This window comes from Manis pentadactyla, chromosome 7, assembly GCF_030020395.1.
Source record: "Manis pentadactyla isolate mManPen7 chromosome 7, mManPen7.hap1, whole genome shotgun sequence".
NCBI lineage: Eukaryota > Metazoa > Chordata > Mammalia > Pholidota > Manidae > Manis > Manis pentadactyla.
The window spans coordinates 108,753,209-108,769,121 of NC_080025.1; the positions used below are offsets into that span (position 1 = coordinate 108,753,209).

General features: G+C 42.2%; 1 protein-coding gene across 8 annotated transcripts in view; it reads right to left on the reverse strand.

Annotated features, from left to right (window-relative positions):
• Positions 1-15,913, reverse strand: part of ELMO1 (engulfment and cell motility 1) — a 507,053-nt gene that overhangs the window by 304,011 nt on the left and 187,129 nt on the right. For 7 of the 8 annotated variants that reach the window (XM_036897341.2, XM_036897340.2, XM_057504658.1 and 4 more), the window contains 4 exons: positions 14,320-14,364; positions 13,230-13,280; positions 10,550-10,672; positions 8,995-9,126 (listed from right to left, as the gene is read on the reverse strand). In XM_036897341.2, the coding sequence (XP_036753236.1) occupies positions 8,995-9,126; positions 10,550-10,672; positions 13,230-13,280; positions 14,320-14,364 (351 nt within the window). The remainder of the gene's footprint in view (positions 1-8,994; positions 9,127-10,549; positions 10,673-13,229; positions 13,281-14,319; positions 14,365-15,913) is intronic. The other variant, XM_036897344.2, reaches the window with a different exon arrangement.

The window sequence follows — 15,913 nt, forward strand, 5'->3', positions numbered from 1 at the left end:
ACATTTCATTTGTTTTACAAAAGTTTTCCTTTAAAATATTTCCTTTAAAAATATCAAAACATTTCAACAGTACACTTATTCATGTGTCCCTTGTCAAGGGGTAATGATGTGTACATTGCACCATCTTCAGGTGGCATTCGCAGCAGGTAAATGCTGTCTTTGCGGGCTGATTCTGAGACGAGAATATCCTCAGGTCTCGCTGTTCCTCTGTGCTCCCTCCCCAGCTAGGGTGGGAGAAGGGAAATAACATGTCACATATGTAAGTCACTCCCTGACAGAAATGTCAGGAACAACACATGCCCCATGTCAAGAGACAGGCAGTGGAAAATGGGGCCCATTCAGTAGGAGAACAAAGCAGGAGCATGGAAGAAAACATGTGCTCAACTTAGGACTTCTTGATATCTTTCTGCATCACTAGAAGGGTTAGGATCCTACCCTGAGACGGAGGTGGGCCTATGAGGCTGCAGAAACCAATGTGAAGAGCTCTGCCAAGTGATCTGCCCCTGCTCCATTCAATGATGGCAAATAAGACCTTGTATCTGATCTTCTCAAGTTCTGCTTTCCAAAGGTAACTTTCCCTTTACTCCACATGCAGCTGTAACTTCAACCAAGCTATGGTCTCTGCACTTAACATCAGGTCTCTGCACTTAACCCCATGATGCCACACTCTGCATCATTTAACCAAATACACCCAAGAAAGATACTGCAGAGGCCACCTGAGCATGTAAGGACAGGACATTGGCGGCCTTCCCTTCACCTATAAGAAAGGAGGCATCTGAAAGACATGCCTTCACTTGTCATTCAAGGAAGCAAACAACACAACTGCCTGCAACCTTTTGCCTAAACTATAGGAAGCCTCATAAAATGACCTCCTTCACCGCATTCCCTTTCAGAACCCCTCTTGCTATTTGTTACAGTGAGGAAGGGAAAGGCAGAGATAAAAAGGAAAAAATGTCCAAAAGGCTCAAGCACCCTCTACTATCAAGACCGAGTCTCAACATCACAGCTGAACACATAACTCTAGAAGTGGCAACTTAACAGGAAAAATTGAAAAATGATTCTATAAGATTCTACTCACCTAAGAAACACATCTCAAGCTCAGCTCAAACTTCTCCAGACAGCTTTCCACCTCGTCCTGACAACGCTGCTTCACTCTGACTGTTTACCCCTTCTACCTGCTCCATGTTATGCTTCCACACGTTTTAATTATGAACATTTCTTAAAACCCCAAAATACATTATTATTATGACTGTTTCTACAGTCGTTATCCATTAGATTTTCCATTTCCAGTGCATTTTTTGCTACATTTCTATGTGAAGATAGAAGAAAACACTAGATATATAGATTTCTATGCCCCATATACAAGATGTTCATGACAGCACAGGGAGAAATAACTAGGAATGAGTGTCAGGAGATGTCAGGAGGTAAAAGCTCATCTGACAAACAGCCGGCAAATTTCACTTCACAGGGAGGCTACTTGGGCATTTTAGGCTGTTCCTGGCCCTTGGGCCTCAATGAAGGCTAAAGAGCCCCCCTGAGGAGATTTAAATTCCCCTGGTCCTGCAGCTTCGTACTCCGCAGGCTGCTGAGAAGAGCTGCCTTGTAACTGGGTGACCCAGGGGCTGGTTATCTGCGTGGGGTGTAGGGGCTGTTTGGTTGGGAGTCAAAGGCTGTGATTTTGCGCCATCTGGCGGCCGATTCTTTTCCAGCTTCACAAATGACTCAATCTCCCAGCTAGTTACACCTCAAAGGAGCAAGACTAGAAATGATTAGGAGGGAAGCTTTGCTGAATTTTAGGTGGCAAAAGGGGATATCTGATCAGAATGGACCAGAGCCAGTGTCAATGAGGCAGAAAACAGAAGATCTGGTTCAAGGAACAGGCACATGCTGTATCTGCCTGCAAGTTCATCCAGACTGAACGACGATGCAGGGGCCTTAGTCCCTGGTAATCCCTTCATCAACGTCCCCAGGGCCCTTCACAGGGGCAGGGTTGACTGGGGCTGGGTGAACTGGCTAGGACTGGCCAGAGCTTCCTGGAAGAGCATCCTAGCCTGAACTGGTACTTCCTGAATTCCGTGCAGTTAAAATTTAGAGAATTTCAAAAACTGAGTTTAAAAGAAGATCAGTTGTCCCTTCTGCTTCCATGACCTATTGCTTATAGGTCATATCTTCAACTATCTGAAAGCAAATTGCTGGGTCAGCAATAATACTATCCCCATTAGTAAATCACTCACATGGAAAAAAGAGATTTACCTTACAAAAATCTGCTTTACCCTGTGGTTTCCAGAGATGCCCTGTTGCAAAAGGGAGGCAAACACCACAAAAATTAGGTAAATATCAAAATTTACTTTCTACGATCCCCACACACCTATTCTAGGCTCTTACTAATGCTGTCCTCATACTCCAAAATATGAATCACATTCCTAATGACAAAACTGTATGAAAAAAGTCCTGTTAGGCATGATGCTACAATATTAACCAGGACCACCATAGGCTGAATTCTCCTCTGTAGAATGAATTCAGAATGAAAACGGACTGTAGAAGGAAATTTCACTTGATTTCAGGGACATGGCGTTTTGGTGGAGCAGCAGTGTCAAGGCAGCTTCTGGCTTTCAAACAAATGAATCAAATCACAGTGAATTCCAATCCCCCCATGACCATCCTGAGCAGTGCCAGATGACCTGTGGGTGTTCTTTAACTTCCCACACACGGGTTAGTTAGGGAAGGGTATGCTTTCTCTTGCCCACTTACCACATTCAGACACATGCCTAGGAGGCAACTGAGCCTAGAACCGCCTGGGATCCTCACCTCCACAGCTTACCCTTGCTGGAAGCTCCCCAGGGATTTAAAGTATAGTGGATTCTCCTTATTTCCTATAGTTAGTTCCATGAGGTCCTCACAAACCCTGAATGAATGAACATTGAACCACTGCTTCCTAGGAGAAATACAGGGCAGGGTTCCTTTGAGCCTCTGGCCACAAGATTTTTGTCAACCAATCAATACATAACATTGTTTTAGATGTGTCTCTGTTCTTTTTTTTTACTGAATATGCATTGTTGACTGATTAACATTACATCCATGGTAACAAAACCATAACTCCTGTCTGAAATAAGTTTCTTTAACACACATTTTCTCTGTAAGGCACGTCATGGCCTTATGTGCTTAGAAGCACAAGACAGCACTTCAACACTACACTCAAGCCACTTTGAACAGCAAAATTACCAACAAAAAGGCACAGAATTTTGAAAAAAATGTGGTCCTGGCTCGACTGCAAAAAGGATACTCATTTATATAATATGACCGCTGAAACAAGAAGGCAGAGCATCCCTTGTTCAACCTCGTGTGTCTGCAGGCAACTCATATTTTTTTGCCACCATGTACATATCTGCCAGCGATGATGAGAGCACCCCAATGATTGATTTGAGGGTTACAAATAAATTTTAATGAATAAGTGGATTTGCAAAAATGGAATCCATGAACAAAGAGGATTGACTGTATATTGCAAACCCCTTTGAATTTAAAATTCCCCATAACCTGTCCCTCACTTGCAAAGACAATTCTACATTTTTCTTCCCTTGCAGTATAAACACTGGCCATAACAAATATTTTGCAGTTTCATAGGCACACATTGTCCTTTCATCTGTGACTGGTTTTGAACCATGTATTTTCTCATTGTCCTCCTGGAACAATTTCCAATTCTTCTATTTCCCCAACACTGTCTGTCACAGTGTCGGGGGACATTGGGTTATATGTTCCAGTAATAATAGTAATAGAATTGTAACATCAGCATAATAGCATCTAAATTCATAGTCCACTCGCCCTACAGGAACTATTCTGTATGATTTACAAGTACCTAGCAATTTAATCCACACAGTAGACCTAGTGATAAGAGACAACAATGTGCCCCATTTTAAAGATAAGAACACTGAGACACGAAAGTGTCAAGTCACTCAGCCTGTGAGTTGGGGAGTCAGGAATCAGCCCTGGGCAGAACCCAGAGTCCAAGCTTAATCCCAATATCACTGTCACAAAGCATTGTGTTGAATTCTAGTTACATTTAGACTGAGAGGCTTCCTTCTGTGGTATGGGAACAGGGATGGGGATGGAGATGGAGGAAGAGATATATAAATACGCATCTCACTTCATTCCCTGCCATCTGTATTTGAGAAAAAATAAAATGATACCAAGCACTGCATACGTAATTATGTATAATTATACTTGTGCAACTATGTATAATGATCTTCTATCACCCAAGAAGGTAGAAAACCCTCTAAAATTTTTTAAGATGAATCTGTATTAATTATGTTTTTTTAAATTTTTTTCTATTTTCTGAATACTTTGATAGCTTGGGTCCTTGCTGATACTGGAGGGATGACCCTTCCCAGGGTTAGCTAATTCTGAGAGATAAGAAGCATACCTTTCAAATGCAAACCAACCAACCCAGATCCCATACCCAACAATCTCCTCTCTCAGGCTTTTGTACTCTGGGCCTCTACTCCTCTGCCCTAGCCATCCCAAAGGCAGGTAAGAGCCTGGTAACAACCACTGGGGACAGCCCTACACCCCCGAAGCAAATGCAGTTATTCACACTAGCCGTCCTAAGCCTATTCACACTGCCTGGCTTGCCTTTCTCCTGGACACCACACAAAGGCTCTTGCCCATGTTTTCCCCTTGCTCCCTCTGCCTCTGAACTGACCCCGGTGCTCCCCCATGGAGCCCTGCATGGTGTGATATGCTCCCCATTTTGGGAACTGTGAGTAGGAAACTATCTTTTCACTAGCAATCATCTCCTGATAAGGTGCTGGCTTCACACACCTGAGTACATCAAACCTACATTTCAAAAGACAATCTTAATTCTGAAATAATATTTTTCCATAATCTTTTCCCACTTTCACATTTTAGTCATTGTTTTCTTTCAAAACAAGCTGTAAATGTTAAGAGAAAAGTTTATCAAAGTTTTTCATATTAAAGCACATTACATTGTGCAGAAACAGTTTCTTTTAAAAATGGAGGGGTTTTTTGGGCTCCAGTCAAGATAATGGAAAGGAAAAAACTAGGAAAAAAAACTCATGGTCCAATTTTACCATCTGCCTTGGTTCAAGAGGGATCATAAAAATGAACTAGAGACATCTCTTTTCTCGTGCTTGTCCAATAATGTTTGCCCATGTCCTTTTATTGCTTGTATAAGGTAAAATTCACAAATAGACAAGCTATCAATTCCATAACAAGACAGACAAATTCTGAAGGGTCTCCGGCCAGGAATAGAACTCACAGAGTCTGAAAACCATTTTGCACAGTTGCTGGTCTTTATACTCAACAGGGCGTAATCTGTATACCGGCATTTCCCCTGTTCTCAAAGTCATTCTAGAATGAGTAAAGTCATTGTAGAAATGAGACTCTGCCTTCTATTATCTTGAAAAATACATGAACTCTTTCTTAGAAGTTCCAGTAAGAATAGTGTTATGCCAGACAATCCTGATCCCTCCTCCCACCCGGACACCTACAGAGGCATGTCCATTTTGAAATTAGAGAATCATTAATTAAGAAACATTAGAAGATTAAGCAGCTCTGTTTTGAAAACAGGTGTTTTTTGTGCTATGACTGATCATACAAGCCATGTAGCCACCTTAGATTGAGATTTTAGAATCATTTCATCAGAATAATCTGCTTTGTTGGCATGCTGTGCTGAGAAGTTATGTAGGCCCTCCTGCCTTCCCAAAGGTGTTATGCTTTAGGGTCCTTCGCACACTGTTCTACTTGCCTTGTTGATGCAATGCCCCCTACTCCTACTTCAAGAAACTTTAAAAGCTGCCTATGATTTCCATGATAGGTTCTCTCCAAAAGGCAAGGAAGAGACGTACCATTTGCTCAATGCGGCCCCACTTCCAGGTGCTGGGCCAGTGAGATGGCCTTGAACACCCCCAAGAAGAGCAGCTGCCCAGTTACTCAGCTGAGGAACTGATGCCCAAGAGGCCTAATAACTGGCTTGTAAGCAGGAAAGATGGAATTAAAATCTAGGCCTACTCAACTCCAAAAACTTGTCATTGAACCCTTCCTGGGCACTTTCACTGTGTGAAATGAGGAAGAGCAATCTTCATCTAATGAACTGAACTTTTCTTCACAGAGATCCAAAGATTTTCCAAATCTCAAATTGCCCCTGGAGGACGTAACTGGCTAGACTGTTCCCCTTGGGAAGCACAAAGAGAATTCTGCCTCAGGCCTATTTACAGCCTCCAGAGCTTTTGTGGCAAACCCTTGATACGCTCAACCAGCTCAGCATTTTCACATCATGGTCTCTAGGTGGCGCAAGGAGCACATGAGTCAGTCTCCCCAGGCTAGAAATGAGACTAGAAATGCAGGCTCTGCTGGGCAAAGCCGGATCATTTCTAGCATTAGAAACCATTACTGACTAGTCGTTCGAATTTCTTAACTCTCTCATGCAAAGTTGTGATCTGGGAAAGGTTTCAGACGAAGGACTAGAATTGAAAACTGAAAAAAGAATCATGGATAAATTACGGAAACCAGCACTCTTCTCTGTTGATGAGGTCTTTGCTTTTTCTAAAATGACTTTTCCAGTCTTTGGAGAGAGACTGCGTAAGATCTAAAGGCCTTAAAACCACATCAAATTAACTTTCAGTAAAAAAAAAAAAAAAAAAAAAAACGCATTCTTCTTTATTAAGTACTCATGAAGCAGAACACACAGCAGACACTGACAACTCAGAGATAAACACTCTAATTCTAAACTGTGGAAGGAATCAACAATAGTGTCAAGACAGATGGAGCTACATGGAGAAAAATCACTCATGGAATGCCCTGATTATTTCACACAGGACCAGAGCATGAAAACAAAAAGGGAGATGCCTCACATCCCACTCCCGTTACGGATGTCCTTCCCAGAGACCTTTAATAATTTGAAAACCTATAATACTCCGAGTCCCACCAAGTGTTCTTCCCCCAGTTTCCCTCTCTGCTCCATCCCTCACCCACATGGCCAGAAGGAACAATGATGGCAGCCCCACCAAAACCCCTAGGACCTGGGGAAGAGAGATGTTGAGTCCTGGGGCAAGAATGTATAAAGTGCTAGAATGTGCATTTTCTATAAAGTTCAAACACACTGGAAATCCAGGTAGTAGCAGAAGGAGGAAACTAAAACGGCAGTACTGCAGGCGTGACGGGTACCCCACTCCCAGGCTCTCTGCCAGCACAGAGCATCAGAATCATTTGGGAGCATTTTGAAATGCACATACTTTCATTTCTTTCCTAGCCATTTTGATATGACTTGAGGGTAAGAGAGACGGGGGGAGGGGGGGGTGATTTGGCAAAGCTTCCTGGGTGATTTGGATATGCCTTGCTCAACACACAAAAGTAAAACCTGAAAGGACTACAGGTGAGGTGGGATGTGAGCCTCATCACATGCCCTGGCTAAATCCATGGTAAACAGGCTCTGCCAACAAGCAGGTGGGTGACAGCAAGGCCAGGGCCACCACGAGCCTTGATCATTGACACCAAGCCCAGGGAACTCTCACCTGGGCCATCAGTCATGAAACTTTCTGTCAAAATTTTTAAAAATAGATTCAACTAAAAGATAAAATGGAAATGTAACAGCCAAATATGGGATATGATCGTACAAAAATGATACATCAGTCACATCTCCATAAAGCAAGTTGCAAGGCTAAATGCGTTGCTTGATGAGTACTCTTATGAGAAGTCATGTTGAGACTACTACTATAAAAACAATAACTTGTCAGATTGTTTTATATATATATATATACATTTTTTTTAATTTGAGAAACATTATTGGAGAGGTTCAAAAAAATAGTCACTCTGGTCTGCTTACAGTTAAACTGGAAATTGTTCATGGGAAGCAATTTGCTAACATCAAAAGCCTTAAAATATATGTACCATAGAAATGACAGCTCCACATATTTATCCAATAACATGATCATGTACATGAACAAAACCTGGGCGGCAACGTGGTTCTTTATAGACTTACTGGTAATTTCAAAACATTGAAACCTTCAGTAAAAGTGCTTGGTTAAATAAACTAGTCCATCGAAATAAGGAAAAATTTCTCAATAGGGAGAAACAACACATGTTAACTGATGTGAAAACATTTTCAAAGATAATTCCCATGAAAGATAGGGTTTCCTAAATAACACATACAGCATGGTACTAATGTCTAAATATTAATGTGTGTGTGTGTGTGTGTGTGCGTGTTTAAGGGAAGGGAATTGCAATTATAAAATAATGCCTGATTAAAAAAAGGTTTCTAATCACTGAAGCCAAATCTCACTCTTGTCATTTATGATGAAGGTTAAAATGGAAACCCAATTTTACACTGGCAGAATTTGAGTTTGATTAGCCCAAGGTCACATGGAAATATGATGGTGATAAAGGCAAGAATGAAACGCAAGTAGAAACCAAATAAAAGATTATATTCAGGACAAACTGTGTTCTGATTTGCAAACTGAAGAAAGAATACCTAGGAGACAACTTATTAGCACCCATAGCAAGACAAAACTCTTAGGAAAATACAAACTGCATGAATCTCATCATGATCAAATTTCAGGACAGACTCAATTGGATTTTGATATGAAATCAATGTATGTAAGCAATCCAATCACTAACCCAATAATAAGACCCATCCCACAGTTGCCATCACTCATTTGATTCAAACAGAACCTTAAGCATCCTGTGAAGTAGCATTAATGAAGTCTAGATGCATTCCGGGCTAACTACTCTTGGTTACACTTAATCAGAACTGAATAAACAAACTCAGTATTAGTCACTCTTGTGCAAGTTATTCCATTTCACTGCAGCCAGAAGAGATTTTCATGTGATCCTGTTTAAACCAACTGAACATCTGGAAAATGTGGAAACTATTCCTGTAAGGCGCAAGAGGACCACACCACTCAGAAGAGACATCAGTTATGCGGCTGAGGTCAGACCCCGGGATGCTGGAAGAAGAGCGCTTACTGGAGATGGCTTACTTACGATGAAGCCAAGTTTTTTATAATCCCGTGTGTACATGGACTTGCGTTTCTCCATGCTGCCACTGCTGTTATTAGGTTCAGACTCTGCATCAAAAGCAATTCTTCGAAGTTCAAATATGATGTCTCTCTGAGCCTAAAGGCATTAGGGAGAAAAAAAAGGGTCAGGGAGAGAGAGCTGCTTTCAGTGTGTGACATTACATATATTCCCTCTCTCCCCAAGGTCTGAATGAATCACTGCACTCAGGCAAAAGAAAACAGATAAAAAACAACCAGTGTTCTAAGTTAGGGCTCAGCATACCTCTCCTCCTCCTGCCACTCTCCCTGCTAGTCAGCCCTGGCTTTAGTCCACAATTATACTCACTGCCAAGTCATTTGGAATACTTCTATCAGTGGTCTAGTCAAGTTCTAAATGGAGCCCCGAATATGATAGAAAGCTTGTGGCTGGAGAAAGCCAGGTTAGAGAACCTGGGCACACTGTCACCATTAGAAACACCGTAAGAGGCACATGAGATGTATGAATATTCAAGTGACAAGGGATCCCAAAGTCCACAAAGAAGTGGCTTCATAGAAATAAACCCTTAAAAATGGTGAAAGTGGTCAATTTTCTGTGATGTACATTTTACCACGGTAAGAAAAAAATGTTTGAAATAAATAAAAGGAAGGGTTTCCAAATGGGGAGGACTGTTCCACATTAAGATACATTGCTTTCTGTCACTAGACGTGGTAAGATGACAGTCTCATATCTCTGGGATGATGACACTTGGCCCTTGCCAAAAGTCCGGGCCACATTAGACGGCTTCTCAAAGCTCTCCATCATTCTGACTCGTGTGGCCATGTGCCAGGAATGAAGTGCCGTGGCAGTTACACATGTCACACATGAAGTTCCCATCTGCGATAGATCAGGCCCTCACATGCCAGTAATGAGTGCTCCCCCTCCCAGAGCTGCAGCGCTGTTTAAGCTGAAAATGTGCTACAGCAGGCCTCCCAGCCATTCCCTCTCACTCCGTCCCCACACGGTCAAGTTCCCCTGCCTTCCGGATGGAGACAGAACTTCCTACACAACAGCCAGAGACCTAGAGAGAATTACCACGAATAGCCCCTAACAAAGATGAAGGCCCAGAAATCTGGTGTAACCCGGGACCCCCACCCTTGGCACTGATTACTGCAGAATGCAGATGACTTCCTCCAAGTGCAGGATCAACATCGCACAGAGCTTCCAAGGGGCTCTAGTTGTCTGTGAACTTCACTCCAAAACCATTACCATTGAGGGTATCAGTGCCAAAGGCCAACAAGGTCTATGGCCATGTGACAGCAAGCTTTCTTATTCAATAAAGGAAGAATATGCCCATGTTTGATGCAGAATAAAAGAGTTTATTTATTTTGTTCTCTGACCCTAGGCTCACCTACAATTTAAATCCATGCCTCCACATTCTGAGATGACAATAAAACAATAAGATCATCATCAAACAATTCCATTTGGGAGTAGCCCAAGAAAAGACTTTGAATGACACTTGCTCTGCCTCATGTGCTTTGACTGCCAGCTAATGGGCACCCACCTGGTCCTGGGGGTCCATCTTGGTCATCATCCTATCTTCCAGGAGGTTGAAGGTAAGTACCTGCAGCACGTACAGCTGGTGGGCCATCTCATTGTTGATGGCCCGCTGAGCTCGGATGACATGCTGGGGAGATAGTTCACCAAGGAAAAAACTTTTAAAAGCAAGCAAAAAAAAGCAAACAACGAATGTTAACCCCTACCATTATGCCAAGTAGAACCTTGGAAGGCCTCATTTGGAGGCATAGGGGATATAGGTTGGTAGAACCACCCTTCAGAAGAAAGAAGAGGACACGGATGGCCTTGGAGTTTTCCTTTATATTCCAGGGCCTGGTCAGGTGCCTGATCATTAGGACAGAAACCAGGAAAAGGCCTACTGTGTGCGGCAGGGCATGGAAGAGAGGGAAGCCCTGGAAATGCTCTGGTGATTGCGGCCACATAAATCAGGAGGAGGTGTGCCCCAAATGAGGGTGTCTTGAAGGGAGTGTGGATTTCCCCAGCAATGCATTCCTCACATGCACTGGACCAATCAACGGTGCATGTGTACTGGAGAGGGACTTTGCCATCATCTTACCCTACAGCCATCCCTGACAGGGGATCCCACTTCAAAATGGGGATGAGCTTTAGAAGCAACACACAAAAGCGAAGTACCTCCCAGGTTTGTGGTGAATCCACTGTGGAAACTACTTAGGGACCACCACCGCCACAATGCCGTGAGTGACTTCACGTGCATTACTTTCCTGGTAACAATTAAATGAAAAACAAAATGACCCTTCCCCTTAGAAACAGAACCAAAATGGAACAAATATAAAAGGAGTGGCAGCAGACTAGACATGTGGGTGGGCTTTTGCCCCCACCAGAGCTGGGTCTGAAATGGCATTCAGCACTTGGGCCTAACATACATCCTCTTTGGCAGAGACCATGGTTGTGCCTTAAAAATGACCAGTTGATGTGATGAAACAACCATTCAAATCACTTATTCAAATCACCAAATCATGTCTTGCTATCTGAAAGAACTTTCTCTAGGTGTCCCTGAACCTGGCATGCACCCGGACTCCATGCCATGAATACAAGCACCATGTCAAAATAGTCAGTTAAAGAAAGAAGGGTGGGGAGATGAAAAAGGAACAGAAAAAAGTTGTTGAATCAGAGTTATGGAGATTGCAGGGATGAGAAGCTACACAGTGGGATGGGGGTGGAATAAATGCCATATCCTTCAATCTTTAGAACAGAATGTTAATTGATGGTATGCATTTACTATCCAAATTGTCTGGGTACTAAAGCATATGGGCATCTATTTTACTAGCAACTCAAGAATATTTGTATTCCAGTTTTTGCCAGAGAATACCAACCCGGAACTTCCAGCCATCGAAGTCTCATAAAAGAAGCCCCACTGGAGCAAACTGTTCGGACCTGGGAGCTAAGTCATTCCGCCCACCCATCCACCCATCCACCCACCTCTGGGCATTCTAAGTGTGATTGCCACACCAAATAGTGCCAACAACAGGTTAGGACATTTATACAACATCTCTAATTTCTAATCCTTCATCTCCCCACTCTCCTCCCATTGCGTGAACACCTTCACTGAGCTACGCTTTAACATCGCAGCTTCCCCTGTTATTGAGAACCAGTATAAAAAACAACCACACGATGAATCCTTCTACGATCTCTATAAACCGTTCTTGGACCAAGAATCTATGAGAATGCTCCACCAACACCCCTTTCAGATTCCAGTTCAGGAGGGAAAATTATGTCATTCCCGAAGAACTGGGGTACCTCTTTTATCAAACAAAGAAAATTAGACTCATGTGTTTCTCTTTATCCTTGTCAGCTAAGAAGTTTAAAATCAAATGTGATGACAAATTGTAGTCATTACTATTGGCTTTCGGGTCTAGACTATTTATTTTGTTTGCTTTCATAAAGTTTTTAATACTGAATGGCCTCATCCTATTGGAATGTGTCTGTTTTTGTGTGGACTTGTCAGTGAGGATCGCTCCTGCTGGGAATCACAGAAGCAGATATCACCTTTTTGGTAAGCAGGGAGTCAATTACACAGGCTTCTTTCAGCCTTTGGTTAAAAGTCGAAGACAGATAAGTCGTCAGGAAATCTTGCAATTTGATTGATTTCTAAACATTCGCAACATAAGATATGTCTTCTTTTCTCCCAAGGCACAGGTGATTCACTGAGTTAAATGGGTGGGTTCTGCATATGCCTTTCCTGCCTTTCTCTTGCAAAGGGACCCAGGAAAACAGTCCACACTTCAGGACATCTCTCAGGGTCTGGTATGTTTCCAGCTAGCTTCCTCATTCAAAACAGTATGACCTTATATTGGTAGATTTTTTTAAGTCACGGAGCTCCCCTCATTTCCTTAAATGCAAAGCTAAAGCTCTGGTGAGTGCAATAAAACTGCCCCATTTGAGAGATTTTCAAGCCTTCTTGCCAAAATATGTCTCTTTCTACAGCAATTCCAGAGACGCCTCCCCCCAATCATATGAGGAGGCCATTCTTGTGGGAAAGCCTTATTTATTCCAGTTCCAAAAGCACATTTTTCCCTCCTTCCTAGTTTCAAGTGCTTCACCACAGAAGCAAGTCGCAGAACAAATCTGAAGCCAAAGGAGGAGATTAAAAAAATGCACTAGGCCTCTCCTCCCCAACAACACGGCCACAGAGCACAGGTACTCACTGTTAAAATGATGGAGCGCAGTTGCTTCTGAGCCAGGATATTCGCCATCTCCTATTAAAGAAAAACACACCCACGCAAAAGCTTAGGTTAGAAAGATACAGTTCAGCACGGCCCAAAATGACTTTATACTGGGGTGTGCTTCGTAACTGGATATCAGCAGTATTTCGTGTGCAAGAACGGACTCAAACAGGCAGTAGTATTCAAGCTACTTTTTGAATGTTCTGTTTAGACAACACAGCCACGTATAAAATCCAAGGAAGAAAATCTAGCACCTGAAAACTTCCTTTTTTAAGGAAATGTTTTCCTTCCAGGAAAAGATGAGTGCAGAAGAAAAAGCAAACACTCCAAATGAAAGCAATGGTCCTCCATTCAAAAGGCTCCTCAGCTTTCATTAGACTGTATATGCAGAGAGCTTTTACTAGGCAACATATGTCTGCACCAAGGAGATGCCAATATAGAGAACCATCATTTGAAACATCTGTCTCCTAAAAGTCATTTCATCTTAAGCTGTGCAAAGCCAAGAGTGAGTAGTACATGCCCCAGGACTTGAAAATAGTCTGTGCAAGTGATCTGAGTGGAGTTTTAGTGAGGGACGAATACCTGAGCAGATGCTAAGCCTCAGGGTCCGTCTCAGCATCGCTAGAGCTCATTCCTATATGCTGGGCTTTGTGCTATGGCCTACTTGACTGGCATAGAGGATTTGAGGATTATTTTATGAAATGAAATGATTCACAGACCCCCCTTCCTAAATATTGACAAACAGATACTAAGGGAAAATTAAATAGTCCAGTGCAATCTTGGTGCAAACATTCAAAAAAAATACTGCTCATATTCAGGAAGACACCTGGATGTTGTTTTTTGTATGGGGGCATTTTTAGAGTGGCTACTTTTACTGAGTAGAGAAAAAACTAAGCTACAACTACAACCATGAATTCAATCAAGGTTAAAATAAACTTGCAGAAAGCAAGGAGAACCCAGAACACGGGGAGGAAGTATGGTGGGGTCCAGGGGCACACAGGCAGGCTTGGACAGGAGCAGAATGGGAGTGCAGGGCCCACTTTGAGCTGACAAAGGGAACGTGGGGACTTACAGTCAGAGGACAATCAAGGATGTCAACACTGCTGTCTACGCCGACCTAACGGCGCCATGGCCACCACAGAAAGGAAAGCAAGCGGGAGAGAAGGATGGAAATTCAGAGGGCTCTGTTAGAAGTTCCGACTTTATTGTTATGCCCCTGTTGACCCACTGCATTGAAGAGAAATGTGCATAAATACTGTAAGGTGTTTCAAAGAGGCTAGATGGCATTAAAGTCAAAATACAATATAAGGGCCTCTTCCAACCTCTTGAAAACAAGAAAGCGAGGACAACAACACATTAAGAAATAAGTTGAATGGCAAAATCTGGAAGGATCCTGCCCTTCCACAGTGTGTAGAAAGTCTCATTTTCTTCCTGATCAAAATAGAAAGCTCCTTTTTTTCTTTTTCTTGCATAATGAGAAACAAAAAGCCCAAAGGACCTTATAGTTCTTTCCATTTCTTTTCTTTTATAAAGATTGAATTAAGGCCTAATTGACACACAAGCAGAAAAGAAAAAAATTCTATGAGCCTAACAATTTTATAAGAGTTTACAACAAATTGGAAGGGATGATTTGTTCCCAACATCTAGAGCAATTATCATAATTGTCTGTTTACATCATTTATCTTCTGCATAAGACAATGGTCACCCAAAAAATGGAGAGTCCTTTTCATGTTGGTATCCCAAGCCCGCAGCATAATATCCGGCACACGGCAGACAGTAAGTGTTTGATAAAAGAATGAATGAATATTTTCTACTACCCTCCCTCAGAAACTTGGTCAGAGAGAAAACTGAAAAATTCTTGTCCACATCATTTTACATCATTTTTTGTCTGTTAGGAAACTATTTGAGTAACCTTGAGAATCCATGGAAAATATTTTATACCATTAAGATATGAAAGTACAGATAGCTATAAACACAGATATAGATATACTGACATGGAAAGATGTCCACAATTATCTTTAGTTTTTAAAAGCAGTTAAAAGAAAAAAAGAACACAGTGCATGTGGTATGATCATATTTGGTAAAAAAATTATGTATGTAGGAGAGTCTCTGCATAGAACCAAGCAGGAAGTAGGGCCAGGAAAGTCACAAAGTTGTAAGTAGTTAGAGGGGTTCTCCGTCTTAGGAATGCAATTATACGAGTCTTTAAAACATCTTCCTTTCAATCTGTACTTTTTTCTTTTCTACTAAATCTTTTAAATAAAAAGGATTTTTGAAAATAATGCTTATCAAAACCATAAATATTTGTAGAGACATTTGGAAGGGATCTCTCCAACATGTTTGCCATGAAAATAGCAAAAGTAACGGTAAGGAAGAGCAGCCATTCGCCACCAGTGGCAACTGTCTCCCCGACAGAACAAACATACTTTTCCTTCCTGTGTTCAGGGAAAGGGGAGAAGCTCCCACATCTGGGAGGCATGAGGAAAAAGTATGACCCCCTACTCCCTCCGGGAAGCTGATGGGGTGGCCTCTGCAGAGAAGGAACTTACACCCCAGGTCCCTAGCACAAGCCCATGCCTTCTCAGTAAGGCCCATCTAGTGAATGCAGAACACAAATACTGCTGGGTCTGCCTGCCAAGTAAAACGATCTGGCGATGGTGGTATTT